Genomic DNA, 18,990 nt, shown 5'->3' on the forward strand with positions numbered 1-18,990 from the left:
TAAGCACAATTTTTTAGGTATTTGTACTTTACTTGAGTATTTCCAATTTCCAATACTTGTACTTCTACTCAACTACATCCGGGTTTGTTTATGGTTATATTTGAGTCACAGTGACATGCCTACAGCATATATGGCCGTATCGGGTTTGTTTATGGTTATGTCTGAGTCATAGTGACATGCCTATATATGGGCATATCGGGTTTGTTTATGGTGATGTCTTGAGTCAGAGGCCGCCGGCCCACCCAGTAGCCGTTAACAGAAACATCTACTGATCTTCTTCGGTTGGCACCTAATATGCCCAATTTAAATGGACATTGTACTGTAGATACTGAGCCTTACAATCTACAGTGGTGCCAGATACAGTTTCATTTGATTTGACATTATTTTTTAAATTTATCTTTCAACACAAACAGTTTATTTCTTTTAAATATGTGATATTTGACATTATTTTATTCTATTTGGCAACATATGGTATTTGCATAGTTGTTGTTTTTTTTGGTTTGTTCGTATTTTACTTTTATGACTATTGTGATCGCATTGCATTTTTATTGTCACGCTGTTGAAGCGCAACAAATCAGTTAAACAGAAGACAAACAGTGAATTAAAATGTTTATTCTTACCCCTGTAGGAGTGCTTCATCAGGACATTTAGGACCAACAAGTAACATGTACAGACTTTGGCCTACTCCACAGCATACACCCGTCTCCCTTTAGTCAAACACTGACACAAATGCCTGCAGTAGTCCATTTACCTAACAAGTAATAGCACTTTTCTCTAAAATAATTCTTCGTACAAACGGCATGAACAACAACATCAACGGTCACACTATAGTCTCGGCAGCTATACGTAAGGCTACATGTTCTGTTACAATGTCGAGTAATGTAATTGCACTTTCAGCCAGGAGTCTGCACGTTTTCCTGTGGGCAGGACAGATTGGTCGCATTTGTGAATCAAGCAAAGCGTTCCCCATGCATGCAAAATGCCTCAACGTTTGATAACCACACGACTGCATACAGTAAATTAGTTTAGTACGGGAGCCCAAGTGTACAACACTGTGGGAGAGCCTACGCTACGAATGCCACCATTTAAGCAACTGCTGGCCATCTGAAAAAAAGAGTAAGAGTAAAACAAATGGTACTCTGACATTTTACCACTGATGAGAAAGCTGGAATGTTTACTTTCTCAGACATACTGTAGTTTTACTTTCTATAGAGTCGCCTCGAGTCTCGCCTATGGGAGAGCGCCCTCTGTAGTAGATCTACAAGCTCACAATGCGTCGCGATGCGACGCATTGTGAGCTTGTAGATCGGCTACAGAGGGCGCTCTCCCATATAGGCAATACTCTCGCTCCCTATATCATAAAACCGGGGTTACGCTAGTAACCTATAGTTACTCCGTCTCATGTACAATTAAAAAAAAAAGTTTTCCGTGGTTTCTGACTGTAAGCTAATGAGACCAGTGCAAAAGAGAGACAGAGAGAGAGAAAGATGTTAAGCAGTCTGGGGTGAGGTGATTGCAGTCCACTCTGCATAATATATGAAACAAGGTTGATTTAAAGCTTGAAAACATAACAAGGGGGAAAACCTAATTCAAGGTATTAAAGTAAACGACAGCTAAAAACATTGGGATTTCTCCTGAAATGTGGGAACGGTTGTACGACACATAATGTCAAACACTCACATCCTGACGATACTTTCAATCACCGGGCAGATTTTTTTAAAGTAAACCCCTCATCAAAATTATTTCCTTTTCTGACGGAGACTTGAAACAGCACCGGCGGCATGCCCTCCTTCAACTGCTGATCCCAGACACACAGTGAGATGATTAAGGGCCACTACATTTTTATTTTATTTTAGTTTTTTTCAGGTATACTGGAATAGACTATATCACTGCATGGATATGAGTCTGGTGCTTATGTGAGGACGTTTTTTTCCCCAAGGGGCGGGATCAAAAGAATGGCTCTGGACGCAATTGGTTAGGCCTACAACCAACTACCAATTACAGTCTCCCATATTTGAATACTGGGCCCTGATTGGTCACCCCAGACTTCGGGAGCAGGACATGGATTCACAATGGAGCGGTGCCAGACCCAAATCGCAGAGGGCAATTTTTTTTTTGCACTGGCAGATTCGTCTGGTCCCAGGCTAGGAAGAGACGGCTTGCCGCTTGGTGTGGGTGACACTGTTGTGTCATTCTGAAGATGCAGCACTCGGTACCACATGGGCACTTTATGGCTGTTTTCAAATTCTACGACACGAAGGGTTAAACCCAGAACCTCCCAGAACCTCAAAGCGTCCTAACCTCCTGAATTAGGTTCTCGAGAACTTTATCTGAAGCCGAGCCGAAGCTTTAGATCAGGGGTCTTCAACGTTTTCGGGCCCAAGGACCCCTTAGCAGAGAGAGAGAGAGAGATGAGGCAGGGACCCCCACTTCATATTGTATAAATATTAATCGTGCTGCAGATTCAACTTTTTCATAGACTTGTGTAGCGTTGTGTTGGATTCATGCTAATGTGTATTTTCAGACCGTTCTACTACTTAAATCCTCAATACTTAGAAAACCTCTGCTCCCCCTACACCAAACCTCTTAGCCAAAAATAGCCGATCTACAAGCTCACAATGCCTCGCACAGAGGCGTTGTGAGCTTGTAGATCGGCTATTTTTGGCAAAAAAAAAAAAAGAATCTCACACAAAGATTTGGCGCCCCCCCCCTGTAGTAACTCTGAGGACCCCCCTAGGGGTCCCGGACCCCCTGTTGAAGACCCCTGGCTAAAACCCATGAGATACATTACACAGCACAGTGCGCTTTGCTTAGTTCTTGTAGTGGAAAAGAGCCATTAAACAACCAAACCATAGCGCCACCTGCAGTGGACCGCGCTACAAATGCTCACGTCACTTATGCCCCTCCTCCTTATAGGGCATAGCAGTGGCGGCCATTTTCTGGTTCCATCGTTCCAGACCCCATTCATTTTTCCAATAGAGATTTCCAAAAATATTTATATCAATTATTTTAAGCAGAGAAAAAAAAATGTAAACCGCAAAACAAAGGATATTCATTAAATATAGTATATCATATAATTATATATAAAAAACTTTTTTTTTTCACACAGAATCAAAGTTTTATGGTCATGATTCACCAGGATCCTGGATGGCTTGATTCTAGGCTCAAATTAATTGATATAAATATTTTTGGAAATCTCTATGGGAAAGATGAATGGGGTCTGGAACAATGGAACCAGAAAATGGCCGCCACTGCTATGCCCTATCTGGCCCCTTCTGTGTCTCGGCTTCCGGGGTAAGGATGGATGGATGGGGAGGGGTCAAGGTGGGTGTGTTGGGGTTGGGGGGTCTCAGAAGAAGGAGGTGTCCGAGGAAAAGGCCCCCGCCAGCCTGAAGTCCTCCCTCATCAGGACGCAGAAGAGGCGCTGGGGCAGAGCCTTGGAGTACGGGGCCGGTCGGGGCACGCAGGTACGCAGGAGGACCTCCCGCCCTGCCGGAGGCGGGAAGTCGGGCACGTTGAGGCCTCCTCCCCCCCCGACGGGCTTTCTGTCCTCGCCCAGTGGCTCGTCCAGTGGCGCCAGCAGGGCAGCCTGCAGGGTGGGAGGGGCACAGGGAGGGGAGGGTGGGTAAAGGTTTCGTTGGGATGAATGAACAGAGACAGGTACTGGTACATTGTTTAAAACAATGATAGTTCCGTGAAACACTGAGCCAGACGATCGCATGGATTAACCCAGGGGTCTTCAACCTTTTCAGGCCAGGGACCCCCAAACTGATGGGGTGATGGAGCAGGGACCCCCTACCTCATAGGGTAGGGGGTAGGCCACCACATATATCGTATATTTATGTATAAAATTGTGTTTTATATGTATAAACATGAACAAATGGTTGCCTGCAGAGCCTGCTCCTACCCACAGGTTGTCCCAGTAGGTGTGCAAAAGACATTTTCTTTCTCTACAAAATATGTATAAACATGTTATAACCATGTTATTGTGCATTCAATACTAAGCTATTAAAATATGTCATGTTATGTTTAAAGACATATTGACATTTTTGGGAAAAAAATTACGAAACGTTTTTTTTAAGTTTTTATTTTATTTTTATCAAACAACAATTTCGCGGACCCCCTGCAGTACCTCCGTGGACCCCTAGGGGTCGCGGACCCCCTGTTGAAGACCTCTGGATTAACCTATTTAGACCTGAGGTCGATTCTACAAATGTCCGAACAGTTTTCAAAAAAACCTATGTTGCTATAATCAGTGGTTCTCAAACTTCATAATTGTCAAGAACCCCCCAAAAATATATGTATTTGGCCGCGGACCCCCATCTCAAAATATTTGGTTCCAGGGACCCCCCCCCCCCAGAAGCAAATATTTGACTTAAAATGTTCGTTTTAAAATAATATATTCAAAGATTTGCACAAATGTTCAAGATTTTTTTTAAATAGCAGATCTACAAGCTTGTGGCGCGGCACTCGGTGCCGTGCTATGAGCTTGTATATCGGCAATTTCTTTTATAGACAAAGTGTAAAGTTAAAGTAATGCTTTTTAGCTCAAATCTAAAAATGATAGAGATGCGTTCCCGGTCTTAAAGGGTAAGACCACTTTGGTAGAGGTTTGGGTTGTGTAGTTACCTTGCCATGATGTAACTCCAAAGGTGGGCAAGAAAAAAAAAAATTGCTCCACTGATTAGAAATTGATAATTCAAAATATGCTCCTCATTGACTTACATTGTACGGTAAAACAGCTCTCAAAGTCACTCTTTTAGCACATAAATGAACCCAAACATAGCTGATTCAGACATTATAGAGCATCACCAAACCCAGTACTGTTTGTTTTTTTAATAAAAATGTGAACTTCCTGTTGATTTTACTATTTGAAGATCTGGATCCGGATCCGCCGATCCAGTCCGGGTTTTCTACTTATTAAAAATGGCAAAATCAACAGGAAGTTGACATTTTTATTTAAAAAAAAAACAGTACTGGGTATGGTGATGTTCTATATTGTCTGAATCAACTTTGTTTGCGTTCGTTTTTGTGCTAAAAGAGTGACTTTGAGAGCAGTTTTACCGTACAATGTAAGTCAATAAGGAGCATATTTTGAATTATCAATTTCTAATCAATGGAGCAATTATTTTTTATTTCTTGCCCACCTTTGGAGTTACATCATGGCAAGGTAACTACACAACCCAAACCTCTACCAAAGTGGTCTTGCCCTTTAATCGGTTAAAGCAAAAAGAAACGACTGAAATATGACTAAAACTAAGTGGAATTTTATTCAAAAGACTATGACTAAAACTAAATCAAAATCAAAATCAACACTGCTACAAGCTAACACGTCACAATGGCGACACTTCGTGTCAAGTAGAGGATCACTGATCTACAAGCTGACACGTCGTGTCAAGTAGAGGATCACTGATCTACAAGCTAACACGTCGTGTCAAGTAGAGGATCACTGATCTACAAGCTAACACGTCGTGTCAAGTAGAGGATCACTGATCTACAAGCTAACACGTCACAATGGCGACACGTCGTCTCAAGTAGAGGTACAAGCTGACACGTCGTCTCAAGTAGAGGATCACTGATCTACAAGCTAACACGTCACAATGGCGACACATCGTCTCAGGTAGAGGATCAGCTCAACAGGTCGACAGACCAGAGGGAGAGTTTTAATCTATTAGGATCCTAAGGTGTGTGTGGAGAAGAAGTAGTTTGACTCTGATTAAAGGTGACAGAGGAGACTAGCTGGGCTGAACTTGAAGGGAGAAGGGGCGAACGACCCAAACAACCCAATCTATTTTTACTGAGGGGGAACCAATTGCGGAAAATTAAGCTGAGCTGATTACGAATTAGTGAATGCCTCCTCGCCTAAATCTCCCCTAAATCTCACCTCGAGGCGAGGGTGGTTGGGAGGACAGGAACACAAACAGGTTGGGGGTGAATTGGATTTCTGTGGCGTCCTGGATTGATGGGAGCGTTCTGATTGGGTGGGAAACCTCTTATCTCCATATTTTAACAGTTTTTTTCCCCGCAAATTAACGCCCTACTTGATCACACAGCGTCACACAAAAGCATCAAAAGTAGCAGATCTGCAAGCTCGAAAACGCGACAACAAGCTTGTCGATCTGCTACTGCTATTTTGCGATTTTTGAATTTGAACCCTGCAAAGTAACAGTTTTGGACAGTGGTGGAAAAAGTACTCAAATGTTTTACTTAAGTAAAAGTATCAATACTGCAATGTAGAAGTACTCCCTTAAAAGTAAAAGTCCGGAATTCAACATTTACTTGAGTAAAAGTACAAGAGTATCGGTATCAAAATGTACTTAAAGTACCAAAAGTAAAATGTTTGAAAATAGCAGATCTACAAGCTCACAACGCGTCGCGACACGTTGTGAGCTTGTAGATCGGCGATTTTCAAATAGCCTAGGTATAAAATAGGGCTAAAGTGGCTAATGTATGTTTTATAATGTAATAATTTATATCTGCAAAGTAACTAGTAACTTAAGTTTTCAAATCAATGTAGTGGAGTTAACATACAATATTTGCCTCTGAGATGTAGTGGAGTAGAAGTAATTACAACTGTATTGACAACTGGAAGTACTTGAGTAGATGTACTTAGTTACTTTACACCACTGGTTTTGGATATATGAGGTTTCCACCCGACAGAGACGACACACAAAGCTAGACTGGGATCAAACGCAGCTAAAAGCTCTAAAACTCCACCAATGGAAGCGGTGAGCTAAAAACAACCACACACACAGCCAAGGAAAACATTCTGCAGTACAAACCTCCACGTCGACCAGAAAACCCTGCGAGCATATGGACGCATAATACAAACAACAACAACGACAGAAAACAAATCGGCCAATTAACTTAAAGAGGGCAAGGCAGGCGGTTTGGGGAGGAAATGTGCTTTCTCTGCGGGGAGTAGGACTTGTTTTGTTTTTTTTGGAGGAAAAGTTATTTTAATCCATTAAGATCGGGAACGCATATGTGGATTTTTTTTTTATTTCTTCAAAAAATAGCAGATATACATGATCATGATCTACAATTTTTTTTTTTAAATCGTGAAAATGTGTGCAAATCTTTGAGTATAGTATATATTTTTAAAGCAAACATTTGTAACTTGAATCTTTGCTTCTGGGGATTCTACAAATGTCTTCTAAATCCTGACAGTTTTTTTTGAAAAACGTATGTTTCTATATCAGTGGTGCTCAAACTTTTTCATGTCAAGGACCCCCAAAATGATATGTATTTGGCCCCCATCTCAAAATATTTTGTTCCATGGACCGCCATGAAGCAAAGATTTTGAGTTACAAATGTTCCCTTTAAAAAAAAATATATATATATTTCGCACAAATGTTGAAGATTTTTCAAAAATAGCAGATCTACAAGCTGCACTCGGTGCCACGCTATGAGCTCGTAGATCTGCTATTTTGGAATAGCCCAAAGAAATAGCCCAAAGATGCGTTCCCGGTCTTAATGGGATAAAGAAAAGTGTAAACTGCCCTGAAGGCATCTGTCACTTTAGGAAGCCATTGATGGGAGGTGAAGGAATGACAGGGGACAGATTACTTTTTTTTTTGTTGCTGGACGCTCCACTGTCCATTACTGGACTCTAAAATGACTGTAATCATCCTCTCTTCCCATGCGTCAGCAGCGCCAGAAGCACCGGTGAAGAGGGTGGACCGGACGGGCGGACGGACAGGTCCGCCCGTGGAGCAGCACTCAGGGTGCTCCACTGAGAGTGTCGTACACGCTTGCGTAACGTTTGCTGTCGGGCAGAAACCTTCTATCTCCGTTATTTACTCCTACAAGAGTAGCCTGGGATCAATACCATTTTCGGGTTTCCGATCCGGTCAGGCGGCCGGAACCGGCACAAGCCGGAACCAGGGGGGGGCCTGTTTATCACCCCAAAATAATTCCTCGCGATCGAGGGCATTTTAATGTTAGGGCCTACCCGATAAAACCCTTGATGCGGCGTAGTTTAGCTTGTAGGAATAGTTCGTTTGGTATATCCATCCTTTTATTCCAACTCGTAGCGACTGGCGAGACTAGTTGTACTCGATTTAGCATTTAAATGCTAACAAAGGGAACCAAAACAAAGCGGCACCGAAAAAACTGAACCCGCCACACCCGGAACCAGAGGATTTCCCCCCCTTTTTTTCCTAGTAGGCGTGGCCTAGACCGGATCACACGGGCCATTTAATAACGAATACCAGGCTTTCCTCCGTGGTGGAAAGTCTGGTGAGGCGAGGTTACAACAAGAGTATCGGGAAAAAGTACCTAAAATGGCCGATCCACAAGCTCGCAATGTGACGCGTTCCGAGGTTTCAAGTCGGCAGGCCGGCTAATGGTGGGCAGGTTGGGCAAATGGTACCAAAATGGACCCTCACTGGTCCATTTTGGTACCATTTGTACACTCTCAGTTAAATTGAGTTAAATTGACACTGAAGTTTTTTTCCGTGTAGATTGGGGGTCCAAGATATTAAAGACATGTATCAAATGGGGCGGTCCACGGTCTAAATGAATATCCGACTGGGGTTCCTTGAAGCAAAAAAAAAAAAGTTGGAGAATCAATCTTATAGGGTTTGGGGGCGGGGCAAAAGAGGGGAGGGGGGTGTGGGGCGGAGAGAGAGCCAGTTTGCAACAGTAAGTGGTTACCTCATCACTGGTGAAGTCAGCCAGCTTGACATGGGCGAAAGAAGAAGAAGGCAAGCAGCGTTGGGGAGAGAAAAACAAATAAAACACAAAACACAACAGCAGCAGCATGGAGAGAATGCAAAACCAAAGGCAAACAGACACACAGAGTCATCGATTAAAAGGAAGAGCGAGAGAGAGAGAGAGAGAGAGAGAGAGGGGGGCTCGACGACGTCACCGCGGTCACATGCACAACATGTCCCCTTCACTGCAGTCACCAATTGTGGAAAAAGTACTCAAATGTTTTACTCAAGTAAAAGTATCAATACTGCAATGTAGAAGTACTCCATTATAAGTAAAAGTCCAGAATTCAAAATGCACTTAAAAAGTACAAAAGTATTGGTATCTAAATGCACTTACAGTACCAAAAGTAAAAGTACTAAAGTGTTTGAAAATAGCAGATCTACAAGCTCACAACGCGTCGCATGTGAGCTTGTAGATCGGCTATTTTCAAATAGCCTAGGTATAAAATGGGCCAAAAGTGGTTAATGTATGTTTTATAATGTAATAATTTATATCTGCAAAGTAACTAGTAACTAAAGTTTCAAATAATTGCAGTGGAGTAGTACAATATTTGCCTCTGAGATGTAGTGGAGTACAAGAAAATGATAGGCAATTGGAAATACTCCAGTAAAGTAAAAGTACCTCAAAATTGTACTTAAGTAACAGTACTTGAGTAAATGTACCTAGTTACTTTACACCACTGGCAGTCACAACATGCACATCGTCCAGCAAGGGCAACAATCACAAACACGCCATGCCAAAAGGAGCCACCTTAGTGAGACTGGGGTTTTTGTGTGTGCGTGCGTGTGCGTGTGCGTGCGTGTGTGTGTGTGTGTGGAGGGGGGGGGGGGGAGGCAATGAAATAAAAATAAACAAATCAAACAGAGTTAAACTAGCCGCCAGCTGTCTGCTCAATTTCACAGTTCCGAGGTCAGAGTGAGACTCGTCTCTGGCCCACGCTTCTTCTTCTTGTCTTTGTCTCTTTCTTTTCTTTTTCTGTCTTTTCTTTAAGAGAAACTCGTATCATTTTACATACGGCCAATTTCACCTGACTTCCGTACGCTCGAGATAATCGCTTACTTTCTATTTAGAGCCTGGCAACACACAGCCCTATAATTTAACACTCGGCCGTCTTGCGGTGTAAGAATGCAAAAAAAATAAAAGGAGGAAAAAAGGAGTGATATAAGAGAGGGAGAGGCGGGGGAGGAGAGAGAGAGAGAGAGAGAGAGGAAGGAAGCGCTTTGCGCTCCCGTTTATTGTAGCAGTGTATACGTATATACGCCACACAAAACACAAGCACAGGCAACACAGGAGGGAGTCTAGCCAAGCATTCACTCCCTGTGTCTTTTTTAAGCTTTTGCTGTGTTTTTTTTTCTCAGTTTGCATTTTCGAAAGCAATTATTGTTGCGAGGAGGAGGAGGAGGAGGAGGAGGAGGAGGGGCTGGCGACGAATGTGTTGATGAACTCTTGTCTCTCGGGGCGACACGTTTGTCAAGTATAACCCATTCAAGCCGGGAACGCATCTGGGAGTCATTTTCCGATTTCTTTGTGCTATTCAAAAATAGCAGATCTACAAGCTCATAGCGCGGCACCGAGTGCCGCGCTATGAGCTTGTAGATCTGCTATATTTGGGAGAAAAAAAAGAGAAAATGTGTGCAAATCTTTGAATATGTATACCATTTTTTTTTACTCAAATCTTTGCTTCTGGGGGTCCCTGGAACAAAATACTTTGAGATGGGGGGGGGGGGGGTCCGCAGACAAATACATATAGTTTTGGGTGGTCCTTGACATGAACATAGTTTGAGAACCACTGATATTATAGCAACATACAGTACGTTTTTTTCAAAAGAAAACTGTTAGGATTTAGAAGACATTTGTAGAATCCCCAGAAGCAAAGATTTTAGTAAAAAAACAAGTGCAATGTTAAACATATATTATATTCAAAAGATTTGCACAAATTTTCAAGATTTTCCCCCAAAAAATCTACAAGCTTATAGATCTGCTATGTTTTAATAGCCCAAAGTATAAAATAATGGTTACAGCAAAAAAAAAACTAAAATGACACAGTATGCGTTCCAGGATTGAATGGATTAAACTCACACTCTTAACCTGTTGCCGGGGAAATAAAGTGCTTCAGCGGCACTTCACTTCACATGCACCGAAGAAGACTGGAGCCAGGCCCATGTATCGGTGTGGCTGATGACCTATCGGCCATTATTTCACCACATCGGTATCTGCAATTTATTAACCACTTAACCACATTCCCTGCCTTTGACGTAGATCTACGTAATTTAAAATCCAACATGCATGTGACCCCCCCGGCCGCCAGTTGCCCATTTGTGTCCCAAAAGAACAATCCACTGTATCAAAGGAAGCGCTTGTAATAACCAAACGTGGAGAGAGAGGCAGACAGCTTTTAACACCACGCAGGGGGTAATTGTTGCAGACAAGCTGATTTGCATAACCAATAAGACATGCAGGCGGGACGTCCACGGGCACCAGGTGTGTGTGTGTGTGTGTGTGTGTGTGTGTGTGTGTGTGTGTGTGTGTGTGTGTGTGTGTGTGTGTGTGTGTGTGTGTTTTCTTCTCTGTCATCTCAGATCATGCTAAATGAAACACACACACACACACATTTGTTTTCGCCCCACTTCTGCTGATCTTAACCCATTGAGGGAACGCATCCGTGTCATTTTCTGATTTCTTTGGGCTATTCAAAAATATCAGATCTACAAGCTCATAGCGCGGCACCAAGTGCCGCGCTATGAGCTTGTAGATCTGATATTTATGTATTTTTTTAATGGTGAAAATTTGTGCAAATCTTTAACATTTATGTTTTTAACATGTTTTAGTCAAATCTTTGTTTCTGGGGATTCTAGAAATGTCTTCTAAATCCTAAAAGTTTTTGAAAAAGAATCTCAACATATTTTGTTCCAGGGACCCCCAGAAGTTAAAATTGTTCGCTTTAAAAAATACACATATTCAAAGATGTTCACGATTTCTCTAAAATAGCAGATCTACAAGCTCATAGCGCGGCACTCGGTGCCACACTATGAGCTTGTAGATCTGCTATTTTTGAATAGCCCAAAGAAATCTTAAAATGACACAGATGCGTTCCCGGTCTTAATGGGTTAACAGAATGGGAGAGAGAGAGAGAGGTACAGTAGCAGAAAACAGCTTTGCTTGTGGTTTGATGGATGCAGCCTCTTCAAGTAAAGTGGCCATCAGTGAAAAGTTGTTTTTAAGGTAGACTCAGCAATGTCATGTAATACCTGCTTGAGCTTTTAAAGGAGCAGTTCAGGAGTAGACTCAATTGAGTCGACTCCGCCGGTCATCACATTATTGGCTCAGGAATGCGACAAAAACAAAAAAATCTCCATGAATTCAAGCCAGGCTTCACGGGTGTGTAGTTGATAGAACATAAGTAATTTTTTGGGTGATCTACTCCTTTAAAGTCTGTCTCCACTTAAAAAATTGCAGATTTCCAAGCTTGTAGATCAGCTATTTTTTTGAGCTCAGATGTAGAGGGGAAAAAGAGCGGACCAAGTACAGAGCAACCCTGATCAACTACTTTAACGTATTGATTTACTACAGAGGGTTAAAGTAGTTAAAGCTGCACCATATAACTTTCCACTTCTACCCCGGATTTGAACGCGGTTTCCTGCAAAAGTGAAACCATTGAGCTAATAGAGCCTGCCTGCTTGCTCAGGGGATAAATTGTATCTTGACCATCATGTCAAAATTTGTGTTAAATCCTGTGTCTAGGTGAGACATGACCTTTGACACGATCTAAATGTCTCAATAGAAGAGCAGAGAGACAAAACACAACCACCCCAATAGTATAAGTTATGTTGTACTCAATCTGGGAACCCAGCGCCAAATGAAAAGGAAAAACAGCACCCTCTGCTGTTTTTGACTATCTCAGTTGGCTCTGGGAGGAAGAAAACGTAGCACCCGTGCGCAAGGAAACCGGGGTTTTGGTCTGCCTTCAGCGCATCACTTCCGGTGGTGCGACTATGTTTTCATTCCCACTAACAATATTTCTACACGGAACACTAACACCACTTCTCCCAGAGAACATGGATCGTTTTGGTTATAAGCCCACTTGTTTCTATGATGAAAGAGCAAGTTAAAATGTGAATATCTTTCCGTGGTTTTGTCTGCTCCGCGGACGCTATTGTTAAATTTGTTTCGGTTTGCTTCGAGTGGGGAAGGATCGACGGACACGTGAATCCCGCCCACTACATTTGATTGGGTAAAGCGCGGCCTCCTTCCTGATCTGAAGGCACGCCCACTTGTAGGCTACTGCGTACATGTTATGACGAACCTCCCCGACAGATTCAAACGCAGAGCAGAATCTGTTCTTGAGAGATTATGTTGTACTTGACTATAGTTTGACTATACATATTATTATAGCGTATGTGCAGAACTCGCCACCAGAGCGCCCTATTAACATTCTTCCACTGGAGATGCTTCTCTGAGCCGACTGTGATGTCACCAATACCGTACTCTCGCGTAGCCAGACAACTATTCCACAATCTCCGAATAGTCTGGAACTACACCTTCTGAAATCCGAGGCAGGAAGGTGGCATCTGTTTGTCATTTCCGTAATAGATTTAGTAAACAAAATAGATTTTAAAATATCTTTAAAGTAAATGTTTTTATTTCCATTTCAAAGCAGCAAGCTATATATATATGCTTTGTTGATTTTGATTTATATTAGGATACATTTGCGCGACCGTAAAGACTAAACGGAAGTGGGGAGGAGGCGTCACATACGCTTTATCCTCTGTTCATTTTCAGAGCTTCCGTTGCTCAAGACTGTATGACGGATGCATTTGAACATTGTGGAGGGCAACAGTCTGGCCACGCGAGACTACCTATTCTGTTGTTAAGCCGTGACGTATGTGCCCCGTCAGAACAACTTTTTGTGTGTATTTTGCCAATATGCACAGTGCTGTGTCCCTCTCTGTTTTAACAGATCTGAGACTAAAATAACGACTAAAGTGTCATTCTACTGCTTTCCTGGCAACGACAAAGAGAAGAGGAAAACCTTATTTTAGGCCTGTGACATTTGCATATCTGAATATTCATGGTTCCAGAATTTCTGAATGAGGGGAAAAAATAGTAGATGTGCTTCCAGCCCCTTTTCAGAGATGGAACAAATAAATACAACTTTTTTATGTAGGAAAACAATGTTGAACAAAATATTAATCATAGCAGAGCATTTTTGCATACTTTAAAATGTATCTGGAGGGGGACTTTAACCACAAACTCTAGCATCCCTAACCCTAGGTATGAAAATGTTGGCAAAGATAGCAGATCTACAAACACATGATGCGTCACAACTCGACACATTGTGAGCTTGTAGATCAGTGATTTTTGGTGAAGAGATTTGTTGTAGAGGGAAAACAAGAATTGGCCTTGTATAGAACCTAGTACAGTATATAACTAGGTAGGTTTAACACTAGCATGACTGGGGTTTCATTATCCCACACACAGCCTGAAAAACTGTCTTTTTGATCCCCAAATCAGGCTATTCTATTGGTCACTGTCTCCCCTCTGTGCTCCAGACGAGCTTACACCTTCTCCCCCAAACAGTGGGGGGTTCCATTGTCTTCTAAATAGCTATTAACATCTCAATTGCACTCTGCTGAGTCAGTGAGCTCACTCACATATGTTGTTGCAGGCAGGCAGAAACATAATAAAATAGGCTAACTTGTAATGGTAACTGCAGATTCTGTATGTCAAATCTTTATTTAAAAAAAGCGTATAAAACAGCTCGATCTGTAGCAGTACATTAAACTCTTGAGTGAAACATGGATATCCTATATGAAGCCTCTGTCTAATTACGTGACTGTCTCCATTGTCCAAAACACATGGATATCTCTTGACAAACCAATATTATTATTATTCATAATAATACTATTCACATTATTTGCCTATTATGCATAAGCATAAAGCGTCTCCTTCTATCATCACTTTCCACGTCGCAGTGACAACAGTGCAACACGTGAACACGTTGGTATGTTTCCACATGTGACCAATCAGGCGCAAAATATCTGATCTACAGTACAAGCACAAAACAGTTGCTGCGTGACAAGCTGTATGCTTGTAGATCTGATCTTTTTTTTTTCATGAGAGAAGTTAATCCACTTTAAATTCTCAAAATATGTCAGAGTGATGGCTTAGTCATGCAAGTGTTAACTGGTTAATCATTATTGTTATTATTATTAGTAGTAGTAGAACTGGTCAGTACTTTTATATCCACAAGAGGCAACGTGAACTAGGGCATACATGACTTCAGATTTTTGCAAGTGGACTTGTCTGTCAATAAAGTGGAAGTCGTGTCGACGAGTAGTTTCATGGCGTCATCACATTGACACCAAGGGGGGAGGGGCCACACAGACACAAACAAACAATCAATAAGCAACAATGTATTAAATATCTCTAACGTTAACAATGTACGGACAGTACAGTCAAGTGCAGAATCATTCAGGCCTGACTACAATACAGTTAAGTCTTCTTCTTCTTTTCGTGTCTTTGAAGCATGTGGTTATATGACAGTTTCCCATTTCTTTACAGTTAAGTGCAACAGGATGATTACTGTCAACAACAAAATACAACATAGGTTTATACCTTAAATTGTTTGGTGACTTGAACTGCACATCAATGTGGGTAAACCGTAAGCCTGACGCACAATATACGGTTGTACAACGTTACAGCACATGCTGTAACGTGTAACTACGAGTTTTAAGGTGCATTCACACCGGCTGGATAAAAGATAATCACGGTTTTCGGTCATGTTATGAACGAGGAATGTCTTTTGGCTTTAGATAGACAGGAGGCTGTGTCAGCGAGGACAGGTTGAGTTGACATTATAAATCATTGCGCAGTAGCCACACCTACTAACACTTTTTTTTAATACATTTTTACAATATATTGCACCTTTTCCCCCACAAGGTCGGTTCAAATAAATAACGATTTTAAATGTTTGAAGGAGCTTCAGCATTTTCTCACTCAAGAGGTCACATAATGGACAGACATTCTAACTGTGAAAACATGGCCAGGCCTTTGTTGTCATGACATTGACAATGTGGCTGCAGTGTTGCACATGCTGTGTGTGTGTGTGTGCGCGCATGCATGAGGCATGCAGGGGGCATCTCCTGTGCTGATGTTCCTGTGCCTGCCTGCATACATGACTGCGTACTGATGTTTCCCGGTCTTCCGGTGTGTGACTGCGTGCGCGCCTCGGTGTGTGCGTGTGTGCGTACATGCGTGCGTGTGTGTGCATGTGCGTGTGTGTGCGTGCGTGCGTGCGTGTGCATGCGTGTGTGTGCGTGTGTGTGTGCAAGCCCCCCTCAGGGCAAGGAGGCGACCGGTCGGTAGGAACAGTGAGCGTTCTGCCTGGGCTGCTGCTTGGAAGGCCAGCAGGTGAGCACGACGCCCGACGTGACATCCTGAGACGCAGGGATTTAACCCCTTAAGACCGGGAAAGCATCTGTGTCATTTTAAGATTTCTTTGGCTATTTTTTTGAAAAATCGTGACAATTTGTGCAAATCTTTGATTACATATTTTTTTAAAGCGAACATTTGTAACTCTGTTACAACTTCTGGGTTCTCAATATTTTGAGATGGGGGTCTGTGGCCAAATACATATAATTTTGGGTGGTCCTTGACATGACAAAGTTTGAGAACCAGTGATTATGGCAACATTTTTTTTTTTAAACTGTTAGGGTTTAGAAGACATTTGTAGACTCACCAGAAGCAAAGACTTGAGTTACAAATGTTCACTTTAAAAAAACATACGCGTTCAAAGATTTGCACACATTTTCACGATAAAAAATAAATAAATAGCAGATCTACAAGCTCGTAGCGCGGCACTCGGTGCCGCGCTATGAGCTTGTAGATCTGCTATTTTTAATAGCCAAAAAACATCTAAAAATGACACAGAGATGCTTTCCCCCCGGTCGCAAAGGGTTAAGCGCGCCCTTCCCCCCAGTGGGTGGCGAGGTGGGCACACGGTAAAGGCAAACAGTGAGAGTCCGTACGGTACGTGCCCGGGGTGGTTAAACACAGCGGTTGGAGCGTGTGAGGGAGGGAGGGAGGGAACGGAGGAGAGAGAGGAGAGGTTGAACGAGAGGTTGCCTTACCCTCTGAGCGCTGACAAACAGCTTGTGGATGATGCTGCCAGCCGGCCCGCGGCCAGCTCCCATCACTGCCACCTCCGGTTCCTCCAGCAAGGAGCTGACAAACCTATAGGAGGAGGAAAAATTGTTTTTTCATTCAACCTTTATTTATTTTCTCGGGGATACATTGAGGGCAGAGCCCTCATTTTCAATGATGCCGAGATTACAAAAGCATAGTACAACAGTGTAAATAATAATGATGAATAAAAACAACAGGATAAACAAGTTATGAATGTGAAAACAGCAAAACAACAGAATAAAACAGTAATAAAGACAGCTTAATTAAAACAGTGACAATCTAAAACAACAAGATTAGCTAGCAAGTTTTTAAATTGACCCAGTGAAACCATGGAATCCGTTGTAATTCGTTCCAAGTGAAGGGAGCGCTAAACCTGAAAGCTGATTTGCCTAGCTCGGTGTTGGCCTTGGGGACCAGTAATGGGATGTATTCCTGAGAGTGTTTTTGATGGGTGGAAGTATTTGGTTTCAACAGTGATGAAATATATGTTGGTGATTTATTTAAAAGTGCTTTATAAATATATATGTACCAATGATGGTCCCGTCTCATGGAGAGAGAGGGCCATCCAACTGTAGTATATAAAGTGTGAGAAGAGAGAGAGAGAGAGGGCAGGAGCAACGGGAAAGAGGAGAGAGGGGAGGGGAGGGAGTGAGTGAGTGAGAAGGAGAGGGGGGCATACCAAAAGAGAGAGAGGGAGAGGGAGAGGTAGGAGTGTGAAAGTCAATGGATGGAGGAGAGAGGTAAAGGGAGCATGGGAAGCGGAATAGGTCAATAGGTCACATCCACCTGGACTGTGATCATAACTTGCAATGACAGCAGAAAAAAAATGAAAAAACGACTTTAGAAATGAATGTTGTTTCAAGATCATGAAATCCTTAACCCCTTCAATCCGGGACCGTCATTTTAGATTTCTTTGGGCTATTCAAAAAAATAGCAGATCTACAAGCTCATAGCGCGGCACTGAGTGCCGCGCTATGAGCTTGTAGATCTGCTATTTTTGAAAAATATTTTTTTGCGAATATTTTCTTTTAAAGCAAACATTTTAACTCAAATCTTTGCTTCTGGGGGGTCCCTGGAACTAAATATTTTGAGATGGGAGTCTGTGATACATATTGTTGTTGTTTGGTTGCTATATCAGTGGTGCTCCAACTTTTTCCATGCTAAGGACCGCCAAAATTTTATTTATTTGGCCAAGGACCCCCCAATCTCAAAATATGTTGTTCCAGGGACCCCCAGAAGTACAGATTTTAGTTACAAATGTTCGCTTTAAAAAATATATATATTCAAAGATTTGCAAAAAATTCCACGATTTTTCACGTCTACAAGCTGCTATTTTTATAATAGACAAATAAATCTAAAATGACACAGATGCGTTCCCGGTCTAAATGGATTAAGGCCCCCTTGAAACATCACATGCTTGCAAAGGTATCCTTCCTCATCGTTTTGAGAGGATCGATGCCCCGATGATTAAAATAAAAGACAACTTTTCTAAAATACAAGGCTCACAAATATTTGGATCATCTTGTCTCAGTGATGTTTTAGCTCTGAGCGTTTTCCCTCAGATGTAAAATGGTACAATAGTTGTTGTTTGGTGACAGTGAACCTGACAGCATGTCAAGGACTTTCCAGAGGCTGGTGATAAATGTATATTCCGTCATTATGACCGTGTTTGCTTGCTGAAAATAGTAGATCAATATAACAGTAGATCAAACAAGCTCACATGTTGCAATCTTTTAGATGAGCTATTTCCGTTGAGTGACACAGTGGGACGACAAAGTATGAACCAGACTTAAGAGGTGCATAAGTATAGAGCAAAGCATTGGTTCTCAAAGTGGGGTCTGGGGACCCCTAGGGATTCCAGGGGGTCCCCAGCAAAAGTAGTTAACCCATTAAGACCTGGAATTCATCTGTGTCACTTTTTGATTTGAGCTAAAAAGCATTATTTTACACTTTGACTATTAACACATTGAGTGCCATAAACGACCGTTTTTGGCCCATTTTCTTTTTTATATGTTTTTCCCACGTGGGGCGCTCTAACGAAACTTTGGGATCATCCAAGGAGTCTCTAAGAAGGAGAGGCCGGATGTG

General features: G+C 42.2%; 1 protein-coding gene across 1 annotated transcript in view; it reads right to left on the reverse strand.

Moving 5' to 3' along the window:
* Positions 1-2,673: 2,673 nt before the first annotated feature.
* rab3gap1 (RAB3 GTPase activating protein subunit 1) overlaps positions 2,674-18,990 on the reverse strand; it is a 110,813-nt gene continuing 94,496 nt past the window's right edge. Inside the window, exons 23-24 of the mRNA XM_080412633.1 lie at positions 16,848-16,950; positions 2,674-3,589 (exon numbers count right to left, since the gene is read on the reverse strand). Coding sequence (XP_080268759.1) covers positions 3,350-3,589; positions 16,848-16,950 — 343 coding nt within the window. The 3' untranslated portion in view covers positions 2,674-3,349. The remainder of the gene's footprint in view (positions 3,590-16,847; positions 16,951-18,990) is intronic.

Source organism: Gymnoscopelus braueri, assembly GCF_963280865.1.
Source record: "Gymnoscopelus braueri genome assembly, chromosome: 18".
Classification (NCBI taxonomy): Eukaryota; Metazoa; Chordata; class Actinopteri; order Myctophiformes; family Myctophidae; genus Gymnoscopelus; species Gymnoscopelus braueri.